Source organism: Hemitrygon akajei, chromosome 10 (assembly GCF_048418815.1).
Source record: "Hemitrygon akajei chromosome 10, sHemAka1.3, whole genome shotgun sequence".
Classification (NCBI taxonomy): domain Eukaryota; kingdom Metazoa; phylum Chordata; class Chondrichthyes; order Myliobatiformes; family Dasyatidae; genus Hemitrygon; species Hemitrygon akajei.
In genome coordinates, this window is record NC_133133.1 from 98,958,359 (window position 1) to 98,981,301 (window position 22,943).

The following is a 22,943-nucleotide window of genomic DNA, read 5'->3' on the forward strand; positions in this document are numbered from 1 at the left end:
CACTGAAGCCATCTGGGTATAACTCAGAATAGGAAGGATGCAATCACACTGATGGGATTGTATTACAAACCACTCACCCCCTCTCCCCACTGTCAGGACACTACACTAAGGAACAGATATATAATCAAATTAGGGAAATGTGTAAAATAATGGGGTTGTTGGTCATGGGAATTTCAACTTCCCTAATATAGACAGGGACATTCTTAGTGCAAAGTGTTTAAATTCAGTAAAAAAATTTTAAGTGTATCGAAGTGGGTTTCTTAAATCACTATATGGACAGAAGGGGCCTTACTGGACCTGGTGTTGGGTAACAAACCTGGCCAGGTGACTGACCTTTCAGTGGGTGAATACTTAGGGAAAAGTGACCACAACTCCTTATCTTTCAAGATAGCTATAGTTAAGGATAAACTTCCTCCTTATGGGAGTTTTAAAGTGGAATATGGTAAATTACAAGGGCATTAGGTAGGAACTAAAGAGTTCATTGGGAACACCTTTTTTCTGGTAAATCCACATCAGACATACAGTGTGTTTAAAGATCAATGGCAGAGTGCAGCAAAGCTATGTTCCTGTTAGGAAGGAAGGTTGGGGATGGAAAGATAACAGAACTGTTGATATCCAGAGAAGTGATGAATTTAGTCAAGAAAATAAAAGTAAAGTATGCAAAGCTTCAGAAGTTAGGATCAAATGGAGCACACGAGTATAAAGAAGCCAGAAAAGAACTAAAGGGCATTAGGAAAGTCAGGAAAGTCTTTAGCAAGGTGAATCCCAAGGCATTCTATACATACATCAAGAGCAAGCACATAACTAGGGAGAGGGTGGGACCACTCAAGGATAAAGAGGGGAACATTTGCTTTGATGCTGAGAATCTGAGTGAGGTTTCTGATGAGTGCTTCAGTACTTAACAAGGAAAAGGAAATGGAAGACTAGGAGATTGGTGCTGAGTGTATAAATACACTCAGGCGTTTAGAGGTGTAAGGACATTTAGAGGTCAAGGAGGAGGAAGTGTTGGGCCTCCTGATGAGCATTAACATGAAAATGTCCCCATGGCCTGATGGGATTTAACCCAGGTTATTGAGGGAAGCAAGAGACAAGATTATGGGGCCTTGGCCAGCATCTTTGTGTCCTCTCTAGGCACAGGTAATGTCTCCGAGGACTGGCGGGTGGGTAATGCACCTCTATTTAAGAGGGGAACAAAGGAAAATCCTGGAAACATCAGTGGTAAGGAAATTGCTGAAGAAAATTCTAAGAGATATAAGCACTTGGAAACCTATGGCCTAAATAGAGAGAGCTAGCATTGCTTTGTGCAGGGCAGGTCATAACTTACCAACTTAATTGAGTTTTTTTAAAACAAGTTGACAAAAGAGATTGATGAAAGTAGAGCAGTGGATGTTGTCTACGTGGATTTTAGTAATGCCTTTGACGAAGTCCCTCATGGGAGACTAATCCATAAGATTAACATGCACGGGGTCTGTGGTGAATTGGCTGTTTCGATTCAGAACTGGTTTGTGCATAGAAGACAGAGGATAGTGATCGAAGGGACTTAGTTAAGCTGATCTGAAATTAGTAATTCCGTAAGGATCTGAGCTGGGGCCTCAGCTATTTTGTGATACACAATATATAAATGACCTGGATGATACCAATTTTAGGAGGAGTTGTGGATAGTGCAGAAGACTGGCAAAGAATACAGCACAATATAGATCAACTGCAGTTATGGCCTGAGAAAAGGCAGATGAATTTTAAATCAGATAAATGTAAAATGTTGCACCTTGGTAGGCCAAATGCAAGCAGACAATAAACTGTTAAGGGCAAGACCCTTAACAGTGTTCCTAAGCAGAGAAATCTTGGTTCATAACTCCATGATAATGACTACACATGTCAATAGAGTGGTTAAGAAAGCTTATGGAATACTTGTTTTTATTAGTCGAGGTACTGAGTTCAAAATTGAAGAGGTTATGTTGCGAATTTTTCAGTTATATGAAGAGTAAAAGGGAGGTAAGAGCTGATATTAGATCATTGGAAAATGATGCTGGTGAGGTAGTAATGGGGAACAAAGAAATGGCAGATGAACTAAATAAGTACTTTGCTACAATCCTTACTGTGGAAGAGCTCCAAGAGTGTCGGGGAGCAGGAGTGAGTGCCATTGCTATTACAAAGGACAAAGTGCGAGGCAAGCTGAAAGGTCTTAAGGTGGATAAGTCACCTGGAACAGATGGACTAAATCCTAGAGTCCTAAGAGAAATGGCTGAAGAGATAACTGATATATTGGTCATGATCTTTCAAGAATCACTTGATTCTAGCATGGTCCCAGAGGACTGGAAGATTACAAGTGTCACTCCACTTTTTAAAGAAGGCAGCAAGGCAAAAGAGGAGAAATTATAGGCCAGTTAGCCTAAACTCAATTGCGAAAGGGTTGGAGTCCATTATTAACGATGAGGCTTCAGGTTATTTGGAGACTAGTGATAAAATAAGTCAAAGTCAGCATGATTGCCGTGAAGGGAAATCTTGCCTGACAAATCTGCTAAGAGTTCTTCAAGGAAGTAACAAGCAGGGTGGACAAAAGGAGAGACAGTAGATAACATTTACTTAGATTTTCTGAAGGCATTTGATCAGGTCCCTCACATGAGGCTGCTTAACAAGATAAAATCGTATGGTGTTATTATAGGAAATATACTGGCATGGATAGGGAATAGTGGCAAGGGGGAATAAAAGGGGCCTTTTTTGGTTGGCTGCCAGTGACTAGTAGTGTTCCTCAGGGGTCAATATCGGGACCTCTACTTTTCACATTGCTTGTTTTGATAGTGGAATTGTTGGCTCTGTGACAAAGTTTGGAGTTGATATGAAGAAAGGTGGAGGGGCAAGTAGTGCTGAGAGAACATTGAGATTGCAGCAGAACCAAAGACAAATTAGAAGAATGGGCAAAAATGTGGCAGGTGGAATACAGTGTTGGGAAATGTATTATCATGCATTTTGTTAAAAGGAACAATAGTGCGGACTATGATCTAAATGGGGAGAAGGTTCAAATATCAGAAGTGCAGAGGGACTTACGTTAATTCACAGGTTCAGTCTGTGGTAAAGAAGGTAAATGCAATGTTGGCATATTTCAATATAAAAGCAAGGAGATAATGCTGAAGCTTTATAAGACACTAGTTAAGCCTCACTTCGAGTATTATCAACAGTTTTGGGCCCTTTATCATAGAAAGGATGTATTGTCAATGGAGTGAGTTCAGAGGAGGTTCACAAGGGCGATTCCAGGAATGAGGGGTTTAAGTTATGAGGTGTGTTTGCAGCTTTGGACCTGTACTCACTGGAATTTAGAAAAATGGTGCAGGGGGCTGAATGGGATCCAAGATAAGCCACAAACAAATGTAAGAGTGGACTCGGTGGGCTGCATGGCCTAAGACTGCTCCTATGTCTTAAGGTGCTTGGGAAGCTGAAAGGTCTGAAGGTAGATAAGTCACTTGGACCAGATGACTGAAAGGGTTCTGAAAGAGGTAGTTGAAGAGATTGTGGAGGCATTAATAGTGATCTTTCAAGAATCTCTAGGTTCTGAAAAGATTCCACGGGAAATATAAAATTGGAAATGTCACTCCACTCTTCAAGAAAGGAGGGAGGCAGAAAAAAAGAAAACTATAGGTCAGGCAAACAGTGGGAATAAAGGGGGCCTTTTCTGGTTGGTTGCCGATGACCAGTTCCACAGCACTCACTATTGGGCCCACATTTTTTCATGGTATATGTCAACAATTTGGGTAACAGAATTGATGGCTTTTTTGGCAAAATTTGTAGGTAATGTTGAGGAAGTATGGAGTCAGTGGAAGGACCTAGATAGATTAGAAGGATGGGCAAAGAAGAGGCGGATGGTATATAGTGTTGGGAAGTGTATGGTACTTTGGTAGAAGGAATTAAGGCATACATTATTTTCTAAAGGGAGAGAAAATTTAACGATCAGTGATGCAAAGGGACCTGAGGATCCTAGTACAGGATTCTCTAAAGGTTAACTTGCAGGTTGAGTCGGTGGTAAGGAAAGCCATTGCAATGTTAGCATTCATTGCAAGAGGACAAGAATATAAAAGCATGGATGTAATGCTTTACAAGGCATTCTTCAGATTTCAACTGGAGCACTGTGAACAGTTTTGAGAAAAGATGTACTAGCATTGGAGAGGGTCCAGAGGAAGTATACAAGACTGATTCTGGTTAAGAAACGGTTAACCTATTAAGAATGTTTGATAAAAAGCTTTGGGCCCGTACTCACTGGAGTTTAAAAGAATGAGTTTAAACCTCATTGACACCTATGGAATAGTGAAAGGCCTAGAGAGAATGGGAGAGGGTGTTTCTTAAGTGGGGGAGTCTAAGACCCAAGGCCACAGAATCAAAATAGAGGGAGATCCATTTGGAAGAGATAAGGAGGAGTTTTTTTTTTTAGCAAGAGGGCAGCAAATCTGTGGAATTCACTGTCACAGACAGCTGTGGAGGCCGAGTCATTGGGTGTATTTAAAGCAGAGGTTGACAAGTTCTTGATTTGTCAGCACATTAAAATGTTTGTGGGGAAAAGGCAGGAGAATGGGGTTGAGGGGGTTAATAAATCAGCCATGATGGAATGGCAGAGCAGACTTGATGGGCCAGAAGGCCTAATTCTGCTCCTATGTTGCAGAGGTGGCAGGAAGTGTTCAATCCAGAAAAGACAAGGTAACACACTTTGGAAGATCAAACTTAAAGGTTAATGGCAAGGCTATCAGCAGTCTGGAGGAAGAGAGAGATCTTAGGGTCTAAGTCCACAGATTCCTCAAAGCTGCCACATATTGATAGGTTGATTAGGAAGGTATATGGCATGCTGGCCTTTATTATTGGGGGTGTTTATTCAAGAGCAATGAGGAAATGTTACAGCTCAATAAAATATTGATTAGACCACACTTGTGTACTGTGTCAGTTCTTGTTGCCTCATTATAGGACGGATGTGAAAGCTTTAGAGGGTTCAAGGAGATTTACCAGGATGCTACCTGGATGAGGTAATATGAATCACCAGGAAAGGTTGAATGAACAGAGAATAAAAAATAACTTGATAAACATATGCAGCAGCACTCAAAATGCTGGTTAAACGCAGCAGGCCTAGCAGCATCTATAAGGAAGAAGGACAGTCAATGTTTTGGGCCCAGAGCCTTCGTCAGGACTAACTGAAAGAAAAGATAGTAAGAGATTTGAAAGTGGGAAGGGGAGAGGGAGATCCAAAATGACAGAAGACAGGAGGGGGAGGGATGAAGACAGGAGCTCAAAAGTTGATTGGCAAAAGGGATACACAACTGGAGAAGGGGGAGGATCAAGGGACAGGAGGCCTAGGGGAGGGGACCACCAGAGGGAGATGGAGAGCAGGCAAGAGGGGCAGGGAGAGAAAAAAAGAGGAAAAAAAAGTGGGGGGGAGGAGAGAGAGAGAAAGAAAGAATAAATAAATAGATGGATGGATGAATGAATGAATAAATAAATGAATAAATAAACAAATAAATAAACAAATGAATGAATAAATAAATAGATGAATGAATGGATAGGTAGGTAGATAGATAGACAGATAGATAGATGAATAAATAAATAAATAAGGGATGGGGTAAGAAGGGGAAGTTAGAGAAATCAATGTTCATGCCATCAGGTTGGAGGCTACCCGACGGAATATCAGGTGTCGTTACTCCAACCTGAGTATGGTTTCAACTTGACAGTAGAGGAGGCCATGGATAGACATATCAGAATGGGAATGGAATGTGGAATTCAAATGTGTGGCCACTGGGAGATCCTACTTTCTCTAGTGGACAGAGCGTAGGTGTTCAGCGAAACGGTCTCCCAGTCTGCGTCGGGTCTCACCAATATATAGAAGGCCGCACCGGGAGCACCAAACGCAGTATATCACACCAGCCGACTCACAGGTGAAGTGTCACCTTACCTGGAAGGACTGTCTGGGGCCCTGAATGGTGGTGAGGGAGGAAGTGTAAGGGCAGGTGTAGCACTTGTTCCGCTTACAAGGATAAATGCCGGGAGGGAGGTTGGTGGGAAGAGATGCGGGGGACGAATGGACAAGGGAGTCGCGTAGGGAGCGATCCCTGCGGAAAGCAGAATGTGGGGGAGGGAAAGATGTGCTTGGTGGTGGGATCCCATTGGGAGTACAAGATTACAAGTAAACAAGATAATAAAAGGCTCAGATGGAGTAGAGAGCGTCACTCTACCCCACCAAAAATAGCTGTTCAAGATAGAAGGGGAAAGTTTAGAATAAATATCATCGGGATTGGTGGGTGCCTGGACTGCACTGCAGGGAATAGTGGTAAAGGAAGATACAACGGGGACATTTAATAGACTCTTAGAAAATCACATGAATGTAAAAAAAAATGCCGGGTGGGGTTGGCGAAGGGTCAATGGCAGTGTAGGAGGAAAAAGTTAGATTGCTTGATTATGTGGATAGTCAGAGGCTTTTTTCCCAGGGCTGAAATAGCTAACATGAGAGGGAACAGTTTTAAGGTGCTTGGAAATAGGTACAGAGGAGATGTCAAGGGCAAATGACATTTTTTTTTTATGCAGAGAGTGGTGAGTGCATGGAATGAGCTGCCAGCGACAGCGATGGAGGCAGATACGATAGGGTTTTTTAAGAGACTCGTGGATAGATACATCTGATAGATCAGAAAAATAGAGGGCTACGGGTAATCTTAGGTAATTTCTAAGTTACGTGCATGTTCAGCACAGCATTGTGGGCCAAAAGGCCTGTATTGTGCTGTAGGTTTTCTATGTTTTCTACGACCATGGAATACTTTTAAATAGGTTGGGCACAGCATTGGACTGAAGGGCTCGTACTGTGCTGTAGTATTCTGTTTGAAAAGGACAGAATCATTCACCTCATCGCCCATTTGTGGTACAAATGGTGACCGGCGTGGAACTGTATCTCTGATCCAAGCTGGAGGAATCCATTCTTCTTCGGGCACACCTGCCAATGCAAGAAGTTCACTGGGTCTCTAGAAAAGGACAAAGTGTGTGAAAGTTTCCCTCTATTATGCAAGATATGAATGTGAAATAGGATTGGATATGAAGTAATCCATTCTATGCATAAAATGAAAACAGAAACTAAAGGTTTATTTATCAATTCATTACAGGGAAAATATACTTACTATTTAAAAGCACACATCTTAATGTAAATCTGCTTAATCAATACAAAATACTGATAACATTTTAGACGAGCAGCTTTATCCTTGCTAGCAGATATAAGAAGTGGTAAAGAAAACTTCAAGCCAAATAATGGACACAGCTTTAAATAAAGGAGAGCACAAAAGACATATAAACACAAATAAATTAAAGTCTCCTTTTGTTGTGCTAAGTATTTTTATGTTCTATCGTAAAATATCACTTGATGTTGGGAAATATAGCACTGTACAAGTCTTAGGCACTCTAGATTTTTTCATATTCATTTTGTTTCAGATGTTTATTTTTTATCATCTGCATCAGTGTGTCAGTAGAAAAGAGCAAATTTTAAGTTTCTGCACATTCATTTTCCAAACAATTAAAATTTTGAGATTTTTTTGTATTTCATTAAAGAAAGTAACATTGAAGTAATAGGCCATTTTTCAAATAAAAATGATTACTTTGTAGGTACTAGCCAAGTGCATGATTAAACAAAGATAACAAACAGGTGCTATTGATCAATGACATAATGAGCTGAATGAACTAAACCGGTGGTTGGGGATCACTGAACTAAACTGATCAACTGACACAGAAACGGGTGTAGAAGGTATCAAATTGGGTGAAGGTCAACAAAACTAAAAGGTGAGGGTGTGGCAGATGTGACAGTTTAACTTTCAAATCCTGGCAAAACACAAGGTGGTCATCATGCATCATCAAAGTCTCTTCCAAACAGAAATTTTGCAGCAGACAGGAAATTCAAGATGTACTGTCCAAGCTCTTCTGAAGAAGCACAAAGAAGTGGGCAAGGTTGAAGGCCAGAAATGCAGTGGTCAGCCACAGAAACTGGGTGCAGCAGACAAGAGATTCATCAAATTGACATCCCTTCTAAATCAGAAGATGTCCAGCACTTCTATCAGCTCTGAACTCATAAAAACCACTTGAAACCAGATACACCCCTCTATAGTCTGGAGAAGTCTTGTCAGAAGCTGTTCACATGGAAGAGTTGCTATTCCTCTGAAGCGGAAACAAAATGAAGAGACTCTCCTTCGTACAAAAACAGAAGAAATGGGATGCTGAACAATGGCAGTAAGTGCTCTGGACTGACAGGTCAAAATTCAAATTTTTTTACTCAAAGAAGAGTCAGCTTGTCCATAGAATAGCTGAAGAGCACTACATGAATGAGTGTCTGCAGCCAACAGTGAAGCATGGCAAAGGTTCTCTGCACTTTGGGGCTGCATATCTGCAAATGGAGTTGGTGATCTAGTCATAATTAATGGAATCCTCAATGCTAAGAAGTATAAGCAAATTCTCATCTATCACACAATACCATCAGGGAGGTGTCTGATCGGTCTTAACTTCAATATGCAGCGGGACAATGACCCCAACCACATGGCCAGGGTCATAAAGAAGAACAAGGAGCTCTGCAACAGCAGTTCTGGCCTCCATAGAGCCCTGATCACAACAAAGGCTGGAGAGACAGAAGCAAGCAAGACAGCCCAAGTCTACAGAAGAACTGTGACAAGTTCTACAAGATATTTGGCACAACCTACCAGCCAACTGTGTTATGAAATTGCACAACAGATTACCTTAAGAGAATTGATGCAGTTATTTCTTTAGCAGTTTGAAAGGGGCACAACTGCGCAAGTACGTGGTCAGCCAGTGAGAACAGTGGGAAGTGCTTAAAAGGAAGACAGATTTACAGAGCAGGTGACGGAGTAGAGGGAGACAGAGTACGAAGGCTTTGGCTCAATGGGGTTTCAGCGATAAAGGGTCGAGGCCAGGTAGGTTATCTGTTTAAAATAAAGACAGAGAGTATGGGTGTGAGGCGGTTTTCTGTGCTTGGTGTCAGATGTGGGAGGTCCTAGAGACTCATGGCCTCTCGGACGACCACATCTGCACTAGGTGCGTCGAGCTGCAGCTCCTTAGAGACCTCGTTAGGGAATTAGAGCTGCAGTTCGATGACCTTCATCCGGTCAGGGAGAGTGAGGTAGTGATAGATAGAGAGGAGCTATAGGCAGGTGGTCACCCCGGGACCACAGGAGACAGAGAAGCGGGTTACAGTCAGGAGAGTACCCCAGTGGCTGTCCCCCTTAACAATAAGCATTCCTGCTTGAGTACTGTTGGGGGGGGACGGCCTACCTGAGGAAAACAACAGTGGTTGCGCCTCTGGCACAGAGTCTGGGCCTGTGGCTCAGAAGGGTAGGGAAAGGAAGCGAATGGCAGTAGTGATAGGGGACTCTATAGATAAGGAGTCAGACAGGTGATTCTGTGGACGCAGGGAAGAACGCAGATGGTAGTTTGCCTCCCAAGTGCCAGGGTCCAGGATGTTTCTGATCGCGTCCACGATATCTTGCAGTGGGAAGAAGAACAGCCAGAGATCGTGGTACATATTGGTACCAACGACATTGGTAGGAAAAGGGAGGAGGTCCTGAAAAAAGACTACAGGGAGTAAGGAAAGAAGTTGAGAAGCAGGACCTCAAAGGTAGTAATCTCCAGATTACTGCCTGTGCCACGTGACAGTGAGTATAGGAATAGAATGAGGTGGAGGACAAATGTGTGGCTGAGGGATTGGAGAAGGGGACAGGGATTCAGATTTCTGGATCAATGGGACTTCTTCTGGGGCAAGTGTACAAAAAGGTCCGGTTGCACTTGAATCTGAGGGGTACCAATATCCTGGCGGGAAGGTTTGCTAAGGCTATTAGGAAGAGTTTAAACTAGAAATGCTGGAAGGCGGGAACCGAGCTGACAGAGGAAAGGGAGGTTGGCTCACAAATAGAGAAAGTTTGGAGACAGTGCGAAAGGGAGGACAGGCAGGTGATAAGAGAAGGGAAGCTCTCAGTCCGATGGTCTGAGATGTGTCTATTTTAATACAAGGAGTATCATGAATAAAGCAGATGAGCTTAGAGCGTGGATCAGCACTTGGAGCTATGATGTTGTGGCCATTAGAGACTTGGATGGTGCAGGGGCAGGAATGGCTACTTCAAGTGCCAGGCTTTAGATGTTTCAGAAAGGATAGGGAGGGAGGCAAAAGAGATGGGGACGTGGCACTGTTGATCAGAGATAGCATCATGGCTGCAGAAAAGGAGTGAGTCATAAAGGGGTTGTCTACGGAGTCTCTGTGAGTGAAAGTTAGGAATAGGAAGGGGTCAATAACTCTACTGGGTGTTTTTTTTTATAGACCACCCAATAGTAACAAGTACATCAAGAAGCAGATAGAGAGACAGAAAGAAGTACAGTCAGCCCTCCTTATCCACGGGGGATTGGTTCCGAGACCCCCACGGATACCAAAAATCGCGTATGCTCAAGTCCCTTATTTAACCTGAATCAGTGCTGTGGTCTTTAGGACCCAGCGGAACCCTGGACTTTATTTAACATGTTCAGAGAGTGGGCATTAGGACCCAACATAGCTCTGAATCCGCGGTGTTTCTGTTCACGAAAATAATCACGATCACGATTGAAAATAAGGTGGAAGTAATAAAGCGATTGGAAAGAGGTGAAACACCATCGGTCATTGGAAAAGCATTAGGCTACAATTGGTCAACCATCGGAACAATTTTAATGGAGCATTTGAAAGGTCCTGCCCCGATGAAAGCTACGATTATTACTAAGCAACACAGTGGTTTAATTATTGAAATACATATGTTTCTTAAGTGTTTTATATGCACAGAAAGGTAAAATATGTACTATATACTAAGAAAAACATTTGACTAACTGACGCTAAATAATACCGGATGTACCTGTTCCGACTTCAAATCTGACTTAAAGACAGACTCAGGAATGGAACTCATTCATAACCCGGGGACTGCCTGTACTTTTAAGTCATTTCTAGATTACTTATAATACCTAATACAATGTAAACAGTTATTATACTGTATTGTTTAGGGAATAATGACAAGAAAAGATAGTCTGTACATGCTCAAACAATGAGTGCTGGAGAGAGAACTTGCGGGTTTTCCCGATCCGCGGTTGGTTGAATCCGTACATGCGGAATCTGCGGATAAGGAGGGCCAACTGTAATAATAACAGGGTTGCTGTGGTGGGAAATTTTTATTTCCCAAATATTGATTGGCAGCTTCCTAGAGTGAGGGATTTAGATGGGGTGGAGTTTGTTAGATGTGTTCAGGAAGGTTTCTTAACACAATATGTAGATAAGCCTACAAGAGAAGAGGCTGTACTTGATCTGATATTGGGAAATGAACCTGGTCAGGTGTTTGGTCTCTCAGTGAGATAGCATTTTGGAGATGGTGATCACAATACTATCTCCTTTACCATAGCATTGGAGAGCGACAAGAACACACAAGTTAGGGAAACGTTTAATTGGAGTAAGGGGAACTATGAGGCTATCAGGCAGGAACTTGGAAGCATAAATTAGAAATAGATGTTTTTAGGGAAACGTACCGAAGAAATGTGACAAATGTTCAGGTTATATTTGCGTGGGGTTCTGAGTAGGTACATTCCAATGAGACATGGAAAGGATGGTAGGGTACAAGATCCCTGATGCACAAAGGCATCAAAGGCACAAAGTTGTAAATCCAGTCAAGAAGAAGGTACGGAGGAGAGGTCAGGGGTAAGTTTTTTTTTTACGTAGAGTGGCGAGTGCGTGGAATGGGCTGCCAGCCACAGTGGTGGCGGCGGAAATGATAGGGTCTTTTAAGAGACTCCTGGATGGGTACATGGAACTTAAAAAAAGAGGGCTATGGGTAAACCCTAGTTCTAAGGTAGGGACATGTTTGGCACAGCTTTGTGGGCCAAAGAGCCTGTATTGTGCTGTGTGTTTTCTATGTTTCTAAATGCAACAAATACTGTTTATATTTTTTTACACTTTATAGTAAGTTTTTTGATATTTACAAACTTTTCATTATTTTTGACAGCATGTTCACTTTACAGAATTTTTTAACACGTGCTGAAGACTTTGTATCAACAGGGAAAAACGTTATTATTATCTCAACATAAATTCTTCAGAAGCTATAAAAAGAGGTAATTTTCTGAATTTGTGCTGGATGATTGCTCATGTTTAGTATATTAACCAAATGCTCTTCACAATAAGATTACTGCATCATTTGCTTAAACAATGATTTAGCTCAAAACAATCTTGTTAAAATTGCTATTTTGATCCTGAATACTAGGTCTATTCTAATTGGACAAAGGACATGACTTTTTTGGCATTTAAAATTTGTGCATCTTATGGACAATACATTAAAATAACTGACAGTTTTTCAAATATTCACACTAATTCACTGCACAACAGAATACACATTTCCATTTAAAGATCTTGTTCATTGTGATCCTGATCAATGGGCAGGATATATAGAAAGAATTAACCTTGCAATAAACTTGATTTACTTACAATTGATCCACTGAGCTGTCTAGTTAAAAATATCACTTCAAGCAATTTATCATTATTGATGTACAATTTACTATATCTTAAAGACATTCATTTATGATTCTGTCAGTCCAACTGAAAACACACTATTCAGTCGTAAAAGCTGAATATGGAACTTGCTGTTTAAACAATTAGATTTCAATCTAATTTCCAAGTGGGTTAATTAAATTATAAATATATGCTGACTTAAAGGAGTTATCTGCTGTACTCTAGATTATACTTTATATCCATAATACAACATCAATACAAAAATTCTTCAGAGTAAGCCAGGTAGAAATTGTCAGAAAAGTTACCTTTTGTTTGGACTGTTTGGATTTCTTACGTTTTGCAGGCAATCTTTCATCCATTTTTTCATTTTCAGAGCTGCTACTGTTGTGCCTTACTATTTGCCTCATCTGTCGCTTGGGTGGCTGCAAGTTAATGCCTGCGTCTGCTGTCCAATCTGAATACTCGCTTGAGGAATCACTAGATTGTGAATGTTAAGAAAACCAAAATAAGATTCCCAGTCCGACTCAAAATTCCTACTCCAACTTCTGGACGTAACACTACTCACGTGGATGGCTAGGCTTTAAAAGTTTTGACAGCTGTACACCTGCTCAGACTTATAAAGGTCCACAATGGATATAGGTGTAAGCCACTTGGCTTTCTTGCATTATTCATATTTTTGCATTATCCACAGAGATATCACCATTACCCACGACAGTTAACTGTAGTCTTATTTCAAACATCAAGTCTGGGACAACAGCAAGAATGGCAATGTAGACAATTCCAAGTGAATTCATGAAATATGCTTTGAGCACTGGAAATAAATTAGACTGACCTGAACTACAACACCCTTCTTCACCAGTGGTCATCTAATAATCACCCCAGACAGATTTAGCTCCCAACTCCCCTAAGCTTTTACAGCAGATACCAGTACAATTAATAATCTCCACTTGTCTGGACAGTAAACCACAATCCAACACAAATTAAACTGCTTCATGATTAACATTTCATTCACCACCAGGGCTGGAGTGCATGTCAATGACAAAATGCAGTGCAGCATCTGACCAGGCTTCTTCCACAGCACCTCACAAACTTGTGCCTTTACACACCAACTTCAAAGCAAAAACAGCCAAGAACAATAACACGCAGAAACTTCTTTGAGTGTGAAACATACCTTTTATAGTTTCAAGGTCAAATTCTTGGAACCACTTTTCTCCCCTCCACAACATTTTACTGAACTCTCAACCCACTGCTTACATCAGGTCAGCTTACACTAGGATCAGGGAATCCAGAATAAGCATTAAATGGATTTTCATCAGGTGCTCTGGTTTCCTCCCATGCTCTAAAGATGTATGATGAATGTTAGGGAGTCGTGGGCAGGCTTTGTTGGCACTGGAAGCATGGCGATACTTGCGAGCAAACCCAGCACAATCCTCGCAGATTTGATTTGATGCAAGATGATGTATTTCAAAATTCAAAAAGTTAAAAACAAAATTTGTTATCAGAGTACATACGTGTCACCACGTATAACCCTGAGATTCTTTTTCTGCAGGCATACTCAGCAAATTTATAGAACAGTAACTATAAACTGTAAACACCAGGAATATTTAACTGTAAACAAATTGCTCAAATACAGATACAAATAAACAGCAATAAATAACAAGCATGAAATAACAATATAACAAAGCCCTTAAATGTATATACCTATCCCCTTTTGTTCAAGAGCCTGATGATTCAGGGGTAATAACTGTTCTTGAACCTGGTGGTGCGAGTCCTGAGGCTTCTATACCTTCAACTTTAAGGCAGCAGCGAGAAAAAAGCGTGGTCTGGGTGGTGAAGATCTTTGATGATGGATGCTGCTTTCCTACAGCAACCCTCCAGGTTGGGAGGGTTTTTAACCCCTGATGTACTAAGCCGAATCCACTACTTTGGTAGGATTTTCCACTCAATGGCATTGGTGTTCCCATACCAGGCCGTAATACAGCCAGTCAGCACACTTTCCACCACACATCTATAGAAGTTTGCCAAGGTTTCGATGACATGCCGAACCTCTGCAGATTCCTGGGGAAATAGGGGTGCTACCATACTTTCTTTGCAATAATATTTAAATGATGGGTCCAGGACAGATCCTCTGAGATAGTGACACCCAGGAAATTAAAGTTACTGACCAACTCCACCTCTGATCCTCCGATGAGGACTGGCTCATGGGCCTCTGGTTTCCCTCTCCTGAAATCTACAATCAGTTCCTTGGTCTTATTAACATTGAGTTAAGCCAAGATTTACTCAGCCAAGTTTTCAATCTCCCTCTTGTATGCTGATTCATCACACCTTTTCATACAGCCCACAAAGGTGGTGTCATCAGCAAGCTTGTAAATGGTATTGGCGCTGTGCTTAGCTACACAGTAAAAGGCATAAAACAAGTAGAGCTATGTACACATTCCTGCGGAGACTGTAGAGGAAATGTTTTTGCCAGTCTGAACTGACTGGGGTCTACAAGTGACAAAATCCAGGATGCAATTGCACAAGGGGGTACTGAGGCCCAGGTCTTGGAGTTTATTGATTTGTTCTGAGGGTATGATGGTGTTAAATGCTGAGCTGTAATCGATAATCAACAGCCTGATGTATGCATGGTTGCTGTCCAGAGTTCAGAAGTTGTATGAAGAGCGATGGAATAGCATCTGTTGCTTCGGTAGGCAATTTGGAGCAGATCCAATTTGCCATTCGGACAGGAGCTGATGCAGTATGCTTCAACACCAGTCTCTCAAAACATTTCATCACTGTGGATGTAAGTGCCACTGTCTGACAGTCATTTCAACAGGTCACCACGCTCTACTTGGGCACCGGTACGATTAAAACCTGCCTAAAGCAGGTGGGTAGCACAAATTACTGGAGCGAGAGGTTGAAGTTATCTGTGGATATACCAGCCAGTTGATGGCTTTCCTTGGATTCACTCTCTTGAAGGCAACCCACCTTTCCTGCCGCGTTTTCGGCCATGGCCACGGCGTTGACCCTTAAAGACGCTGCACTAACTGCTCCACATTTAACCATTCACCGTGAGATCTGAAGATCATTGATGTAGTTTTATAATCATTTGTTAAGAGGAAATTTACATGATGCAGATTGCAGCAGAGGCATTTCAAAAGGAGTATATTTAAGAGGAAAACTGGTACAATGACTGGGACCCAGACCCCACTTGGAGTACTGTGCTCAGTTCTGGTCACCTCACTACAGGAAGGATGTGGAAGCCATAGAAAGGGTGCAGAAGAGATTTACAAGGATGTTGCCTGGATTCAGGAGCATACCTTATGAGAATAGGTTGAGTGAACTCGGCTTTTTCTCCTTGGAGCTAAGAAGGATGACAGGTGACCTGATGGAGGTGTACAAGATGATGAGGGGTATTGATTGCGTGGATAGTCAGAGGCCTTTTTCCCCAGGGCTGAAATTGTTGCCACAAGAGGACACAGGTTTAAGGTGCTGGGCAGTAGGTACAGAGGAGATGCCAGGGCTAAGTTTTTTTACTCAGAGAGAGGCAACTGCATGGAATGGGCTGCCGGCAATAGTGGTGGAGGCAGATACGATAGGGTCTTTTAAGAGGCTTTTAGATAGGTACATGGAGCTTAGTAAAATAGAGGGCTATAGGTAAGCCTAGTAATTTCTAAGGTAGGGACATTTTCGGCACAACTTTGTGGGCCAAAGGGCCTGTATTGTGCTGTAAGTTTTCTATGTTTCCATGTTTCTAATTTCCCACTGGCTGCAGAGTGTCACCAATGTTCACCACAGTGCCATCTTGTACCTCACTGTATGTTCAACATACATGTGACAAATAAAGCTAATATATAAATGACTTGCCTTGCTACCAATATTCATGACATAACCCAGGGAAGAATTAGTCACTTGAATTAAGTACTAGAGGGCTAGTATTTGCCAAATTCCCAGACAGGGTTGAGTATTTCTGAAGATTGGGAGTGCTACAAATGGGTGAGAATTGTGCTGAAGTTGCCTACCTGGAACTGCTTTCACTCTGCCACTCTTCTTCAGCCTCTTCAGATGTTCCATCACTTCCATCTACCGTCTCCATTTCCTGCTTTGATACCAGAAGTGTAGTATTAAAAAAAGAATTTGCAACCTGCCATCTCATCAGACGCTACATCACTCTTCTGTAGAACTTAAGTGATGGGAATTGAGAATTCTCAAGATGAACAGCTTTCAAGTTGTAAGGTTAATCATGTGGTAATGAAAACAACTTTGGAACAAATTTTTAAATGTTAATTGGCTAAAGGGCCACAATCTATAGTTTTCTGTAAGTGACAACACAGGTTGATAGCGTGGTGAAGAAGCTTGTCTTCATTGACCAGGGCATAGAATGCAAGAGTAGTAATGTTGTGTTTCAACTTTACAAAATACTAGTCAGTCCACACTTGGAGCACTGTGAATTCTTTGTTGTCGTACAACAAGAAGGATGTGAATGTGCTGGAGAACACAAGGTTCATTAGGATATTGACAGGATTGGAGGACTTTAGTTATGATGAGGAATTGGATAGGCTGGGTTTTCTCCCCTGGAGCTACAGAAACTAAAGGATGACCTGGCAGATGTGCATAAGATTATGAGAGGCATGAGTAGAATAAGAGAGTAGGAATCTTTTTTCCATGGTCGGGGTATCAGAAACAAGAGCAAGGAGCTTTTAAATGTAACATCCTAGGAAAGGTTTCACAGATAATATAATGGTCTTTCTGTAGAAGCACTGCTAATGTAATGGTCTTTCTGTATGGTTAGAGTTAATGGGTGCTTTGAAATGTGAACTGTCCAATGAGGGGAGTGTGTTTTCATGCTGTGTGCCTGACACCAAGGTGATCTGCGTCCTTTGTTCGATGGGAGATGGAAAGAGAAGATGCCAGAACGAGAGGTCGTAGACACCAGAAAGGAGAAAACTTGGAGTGGGGCCGGGAATCGACAAATCCCAGGGAAATTGATGGAGGATCGGCGAAAGGGAAACCGTAAGCTCCAACGTGCACATTAGACTGTTTCATTAAAATGGGTTCTTTTCTTTTTGTTTTTCTTTACAAACCCTTTAGTCAAATTAGAATTATATAGCTAAATTATTCAATTGTATATGGTGTACTGTCTGTTATTTCATGGTACTAATTTTTAACAGGGTAACAAATCATGCAGCATCCATACAAATGGAAGGTTTTGCACCTCAATTTCACACGTTTGGTGAGGCCAGAGATTGTCTTCCCTAGAATTACGCAGCCGACAGAACCTGAGGGTTACACAAGCAAGGACTTTTATAAAGAATCTTAGGATACAGACTGTATAATAGTAAGAACACTGTGCCACAAGAGGTGGTGAAACCTGATACAATCCTTAAGACAGGAACTTCACTAGAAAGATATTGCCCTAATGAAGGAATAAAGAATGTGTGGAGAATGTTAAAGGTCAGCATGGATATGGGCGAAAGGACTCATTTCTGTGTTGTACAGCTAGGGCAAATGATCAGAATAATTGTGAGATAAGGAAGCATTGGAAGTGGGAAAGGATTAGTGGGAAGGTGGTGGAAGTTGGGTAGTTGTTTATAGATCGAAACTCCAGAGTGCCATTCAATTACCACACGCTTATGCTTGATAGCTTCACACTGGAAATCAACTTCATTGTCATACTTGGCTTCAGTCATGAGGGTGGCCCTGGATTGCGTTATGGATACAATTCAATGTTTGCTGAGGAATCCTGAATGCATCCAGACCCTGCTGAACCAAAATCTGCTCTGCACAAACTGTCTTCATTTCCCTTCAGCTTCCAGAGGCCAAGAAAAGCCCAAATGACTAATAAAAAATCTGTAAAGCAGAGATGCTCAGCCTGCTTAAAATTCTTAAATTGTTGAACTAATTAGCAGAGGGATGGGAACCAGAGTGTCAGCACTCAGGATAGGACAGATAGTAAAAAAACAATAGTGTGCAGTCAGACTATCAGGAAGAACAGGTAGATAGTAGGACAAAACTGCAGCTTGCAGGGTGAGTTATCAGTGCATTAGTAACAAATACAGTATTCAAATTGTTAGATATCAATGTACAGAGTATAAGAAATAAGGTGGATGATCTTGTTGCACTTTTACAGATTGTCGGGCATGATGTGACCAACAATGAATCATGGATGAAGGATGGTTGTAGTTGCGAGCTAAATGTTCCAAGGTTAACCATTGTATCGGAGGGGTAGGAAGGTAGGCAGAGGGGATGGCGTGGCTCTGCTAGTAAAAAATTGCATCAAATCAGTAGAAAGATGTGACATAGGATCAGAAGATGTTAGATCCATGTGGGCTGAGTTAAGAAACTACAAGGGTAAAAGGACCCTGATGGCAGCTATATAGAGGCCTCACTACAGTCGCTAGGATGTGGACTACAGATTACTAGAGAAATAGAAAAGGCATCAAAAGGGCAATGTTATATTAGTCATGGGAGATTTTAACGTGGATGTGGGAGACTGGGAAAATCAGGTTGATAATGGATCACAAGAGAGTGAATATGTTGAATGCTTATGAGATGGCTTTTTAGAGCAGCGTGTTGTTGAGCCTACTAGGGGATCCGCTATTCTGGATTGAGTGCTATGCAACAAATCAGAGGTGATCAGGGAGCTTATGGTAAAGGAACCCTTAGGAGTCAGTGATCGCGAGTTCAACCTGAAATCTAACAGGGAGAAAGTAGAGTCTGACGTAGCAGAATTTCAGTGAAGTAAAGAAAATTACAGTGGTATGAGAGAGGAGTTGGCCAAAGTAAATTGGAAGGAGATGACACCAGGAATGACAGCAGAGCAGAAATGGCTTGAGTATCTCAGAAAAATGAGGAAGATGTAGGATAGATGTATTCCAAAAACAAAGAAATATTCAAACTGCAAAAAATACAACTGTGGCTGACAAGGGAAGTCAAGGCTAATGTAAAAGCAAAAGTGGAACACTAGAAAATGAGGCCAGAAAAATAATAATGAAGGCCAAGGAGATGGCAGATGAACAGAATGAGTATTTTGCACTAGTCCTCACTGTGGAAGACACTAGCAGTGTGCAAGATGTTGACAAGTGTGAGGGAAATGAGTGCAGTTACTATTCCAAGGGAGAAGGTTGCTCAAAAAGCTGAAACACCTGAAGGTGCCTAAGTCACTCAGACTAGTGAACTGCACCCAAGGGTTCTGAATGTGGTAGCGGTAGAGATTGTAGAGGCATTAGTAATGATCTTTCAAAAATCGTTGGACTTTGGCATGCTGCCAGAGGACTGGAAAATTGCAAATTTCATGTCACTCTTTAAGAAAGGCAGCAAAAAGGAAATTAGGAGTCAATTGTTAAGGTTGAGGTCATGGAGTACGTGGTGACACACGACAAGATAGGACAAAGTCAGCATGGTTTCCTTAAGGGATAACCTTGCCTGACAAAGCTGTTGAAATTCTTTTGAGGAGATTACAAGTAGGATAGATAAAGGAGATGCAGTGGATGTTGTATATTTAGATTTTCAGAAGGCCTTTGACAAGGTGGCACACATTAGGCTGCTTACCAAGTTACATGAAATTACAGGAAATTTACTAACACGGTTAGAGCATTGGCTGATTGGTAGGAGACAAAGTGGGAATTAAAGGATCCTTTTCTGGTTGGCTACCAGTGACTAGTGGTGTTCCACAGGGGTCATTGTTGGGATCACTTCTTTTTATGTTGCATATCAGTGCTTTAGATGATGGAATGGATAGCTTCATTGACAAGTTGGCAAATGATATGAAGATTGTTGAGGAGCAGGTAGTGAGAAAATAGGTAGACTGCAGAAGAGAATGGGCAAGAAAGTAGCAAATGAAATACAATGTTGGAAAATGCATGATCATGCACTTTTGGAGTAGAAATAAATGTGCAGACTATTTTCTAAACAGGGAGAAAATCCAAAAATCTGAGATGCAACAGGACTTGGGAGTTCTTGTGCAGAACACCCTAAAGGTTAACTTGCAGGTGGAGTCAGTGGTGAGGAAAGCAAATGCAATGTTAGCATTCATTTCAAGAGGTCTAGAATACAAGAGCATGGATATGATACTAAGGCTTTATAAGGTGAGGCCTCACCTTGAGTATTGTGAACAGTTTTGGGCTCCTTATCTAAGAAAAGATGTGCTGACATTGGAAAGGGTTCAGAGGAGATTCATAAGGATGATTCTGGGAATGAAAGAATTATCATATGAGGAACATTTGAGAGCTCTGGGTTTGTACTCGCTGGAATTTAGGATGGGGGGGGGGGGGGAGTCTTACTGAAACCTTTTGAATGTTGAAAGGCCTAGACAGAGATGTTTCCTATGGTGGGGAAGTCTAGGCCAAGAAGGCACAGCCTCAGGATAGAGGGCATCCATTTAAAACATAGATGCAGAGGAATTTCTTTAGCCAGAGGGTGGTGAATTTGTGGAATTTATTACCACAGACAGCTGTGGAGGCCAGGTCTTTGGGTGTACTTAAGACAGAGACAGATAGGTACTTGATTGGCCACGGCAACAAAGGTTACAAGGCAAAGGCCAGGGAGTGAGGCTGAGGAAGGAAAAAAAAAGGATCAGTCGAGATTGAATGGCGGAGCTGACTCAATAGGCCAAATGGCCTAATTCTGCTCCTACGACTTATGGTCTTATGCCTCCTGGGAACTGGGTTACTGTTCACCTGAAGTGCTCCCTCCATTAAACATTAAAATAGATGAATGGTAGGTTTTGCATTGAAATTTTAAAACCTAATCTAATTCATTTGGATGATGAAATTTAGCTTTCTATTCCAAGGTACTTTAATTATCACTCAGCATGAATATGTTAATATACTGGACATACTGGTGAAGTTGAAACCTTCAGAAATGGCTTTAAGAGACAGTAGCGCCAATGACACAAACTGTCTGAAGAGTTTCAGTAAAAATACAATGAATAGTTTGTTATTAGTTTAGAAGGAAATATCAAGTAGCACCACTAGACTTAATTGACTTCTTTTTGATTTATAATTTAGTCTAGTCTCCAGACCACAATGTTTTCATTTCAAGATGATTTAAAACTTGAAATATAGTTTGCAATGAAGATGATAGCTGCAAATTTCAGAAAGACAGAATTGTGAAATGGTCAAGCCTAACAGATGAAATTTAATACAGTGATATGCAAAGTGATTCTTTTTGGAAGGAAGAATAAAAATCAGTCATACAAAGTAAAAAGCACCACCATAAAAAAATGCAGTAGAAGTGAAAACCAGGGACACTGAAATACAAATGTTGAATATTGCAGGAAAAGTTGATAAGCTTGATAAGAACTGTAACACCTGCCCAACAGACTGGTATATGTCTAGGGGAAGAACTCCAGCCACTCTCCAACCCCACCTCCCGTATACACAGGTGCTGTGGAAAACAAGTTAATGCAGTGACACACACACAATATCAAACCCACACCAGATACCGTTATAGAATATACTTTAAAGATTTTACTAGAACTAAAAGGTTACTAACAATACAGTATATATGACGGAAAATAAAATAAAATAAAAGAGCGCCAAAACTTATCAGAGTTCAGTCAGTTTAGTGCACATCGTTGGAGCTCATCCATCAAACCACTTGACCCCTCGTTGCTTTCTGCCGACCTCCACGTCCTTGCACCTGGGACCACCCGGGTGGTCGACCGAGCAGTGCTGCACATGTTCACCTTCCTCAGCGTCTTCTTCCCGACTCCCTCAAAAGACCGCGAAAACCTCCCAGCTCCCAGCCCCACAAGACAAAATAACATTCCCCCATTGGTTAACAAATGAATACAATCCTGATATCAGCAAGTCTAAAGCTAAACAACTGCGAGAGAAAGCACTATCATAACAAAGAAGCATTCCTACTCTTAACAAAACAAAGAAGCCATTTTAACATACACAGTACATTGTACAGAACTAAAAGCATCTGTAATTTGTTTAAATAATGGGAGCAGAGTACAAAAGCAGTGTAAAGATCACAGTTGCGTCCATTTCCAGACAGCAATTAAGGAAGAATGACAAAGCTTTGGAGAAGAATCTCAGTTATACAGAGCCGAAAAAGGTGCTGTTTGCTGAAGAGCAGTTTGAGAGACAAGTTAAATACACACAATTGCTTTTGAGAAGCAATACACACAAAATGCTGGTGGAACACAGCAGTCCAGGCAGCATCTATAGGAAGAAGCACTGTCGCAGTTTCGGGCCGAGATGTCGACAGTGCTGACGAAGGGTCCCGGCCCAAAACAGCAATAGTGCTTCTTCCTATAGATGCTGCCTGGCCTGCTGTTTTCCACCAGCATATTGTGTGTGTTGTTTGAATTTCCAGCATCTGCAGATTTCCTTGTGTTTGCATTTTGAGAAGCAGTCTGATTAGGGACAGTCAGCATAGCTTTGTGAGGGGCAGGTCACACCTCACGGGCCTGATTGAATTCTTTGAGGAACTGAAAAAA

At 41.5% G+C, this 22,943-nt stretch overlaps 1 protein-coding gene across 9 annotated transcripts in view; it reads right to left on the reverse strand.

Annotated features, from left to right (window-relative positions):
* Positions 1-22,943, reverse strand: part of brwd3 (bromodomain and WD repeat domain containing 3) — a 340,825-nt gene that overhangs the window by 205,565 nt on the left and 112,317 nt on the right. For 7 of the 9 annotated variants that reach the window (XM_073058689.1, XM_073058692.1, XM_073058690.1 and 4 more), the window contains exons 22-24: positions 16,516-16,595; positions 12,820-12,991; positions 6,864-6,980 (exon numbers count right to left, since the gene is read on the reverse strand). In XM_073058689.1, coding sequence (XP_072914790.1) covers positions 6,864-6,980; positions 12,820-12,991; positions 16,516-16,595 — 369 coding nt within the window. Of the gene's footprint in view, positions 1-6,863; positions 6,981-12,819; positions 12,992-16,515; positions 16,596-21,940; positions 22,935-22,943 lie in introns of those variants that run through there. The other 2 variants (XM_073058687.1, XM_073058695.1) reach the window with 2 other exon arrangements.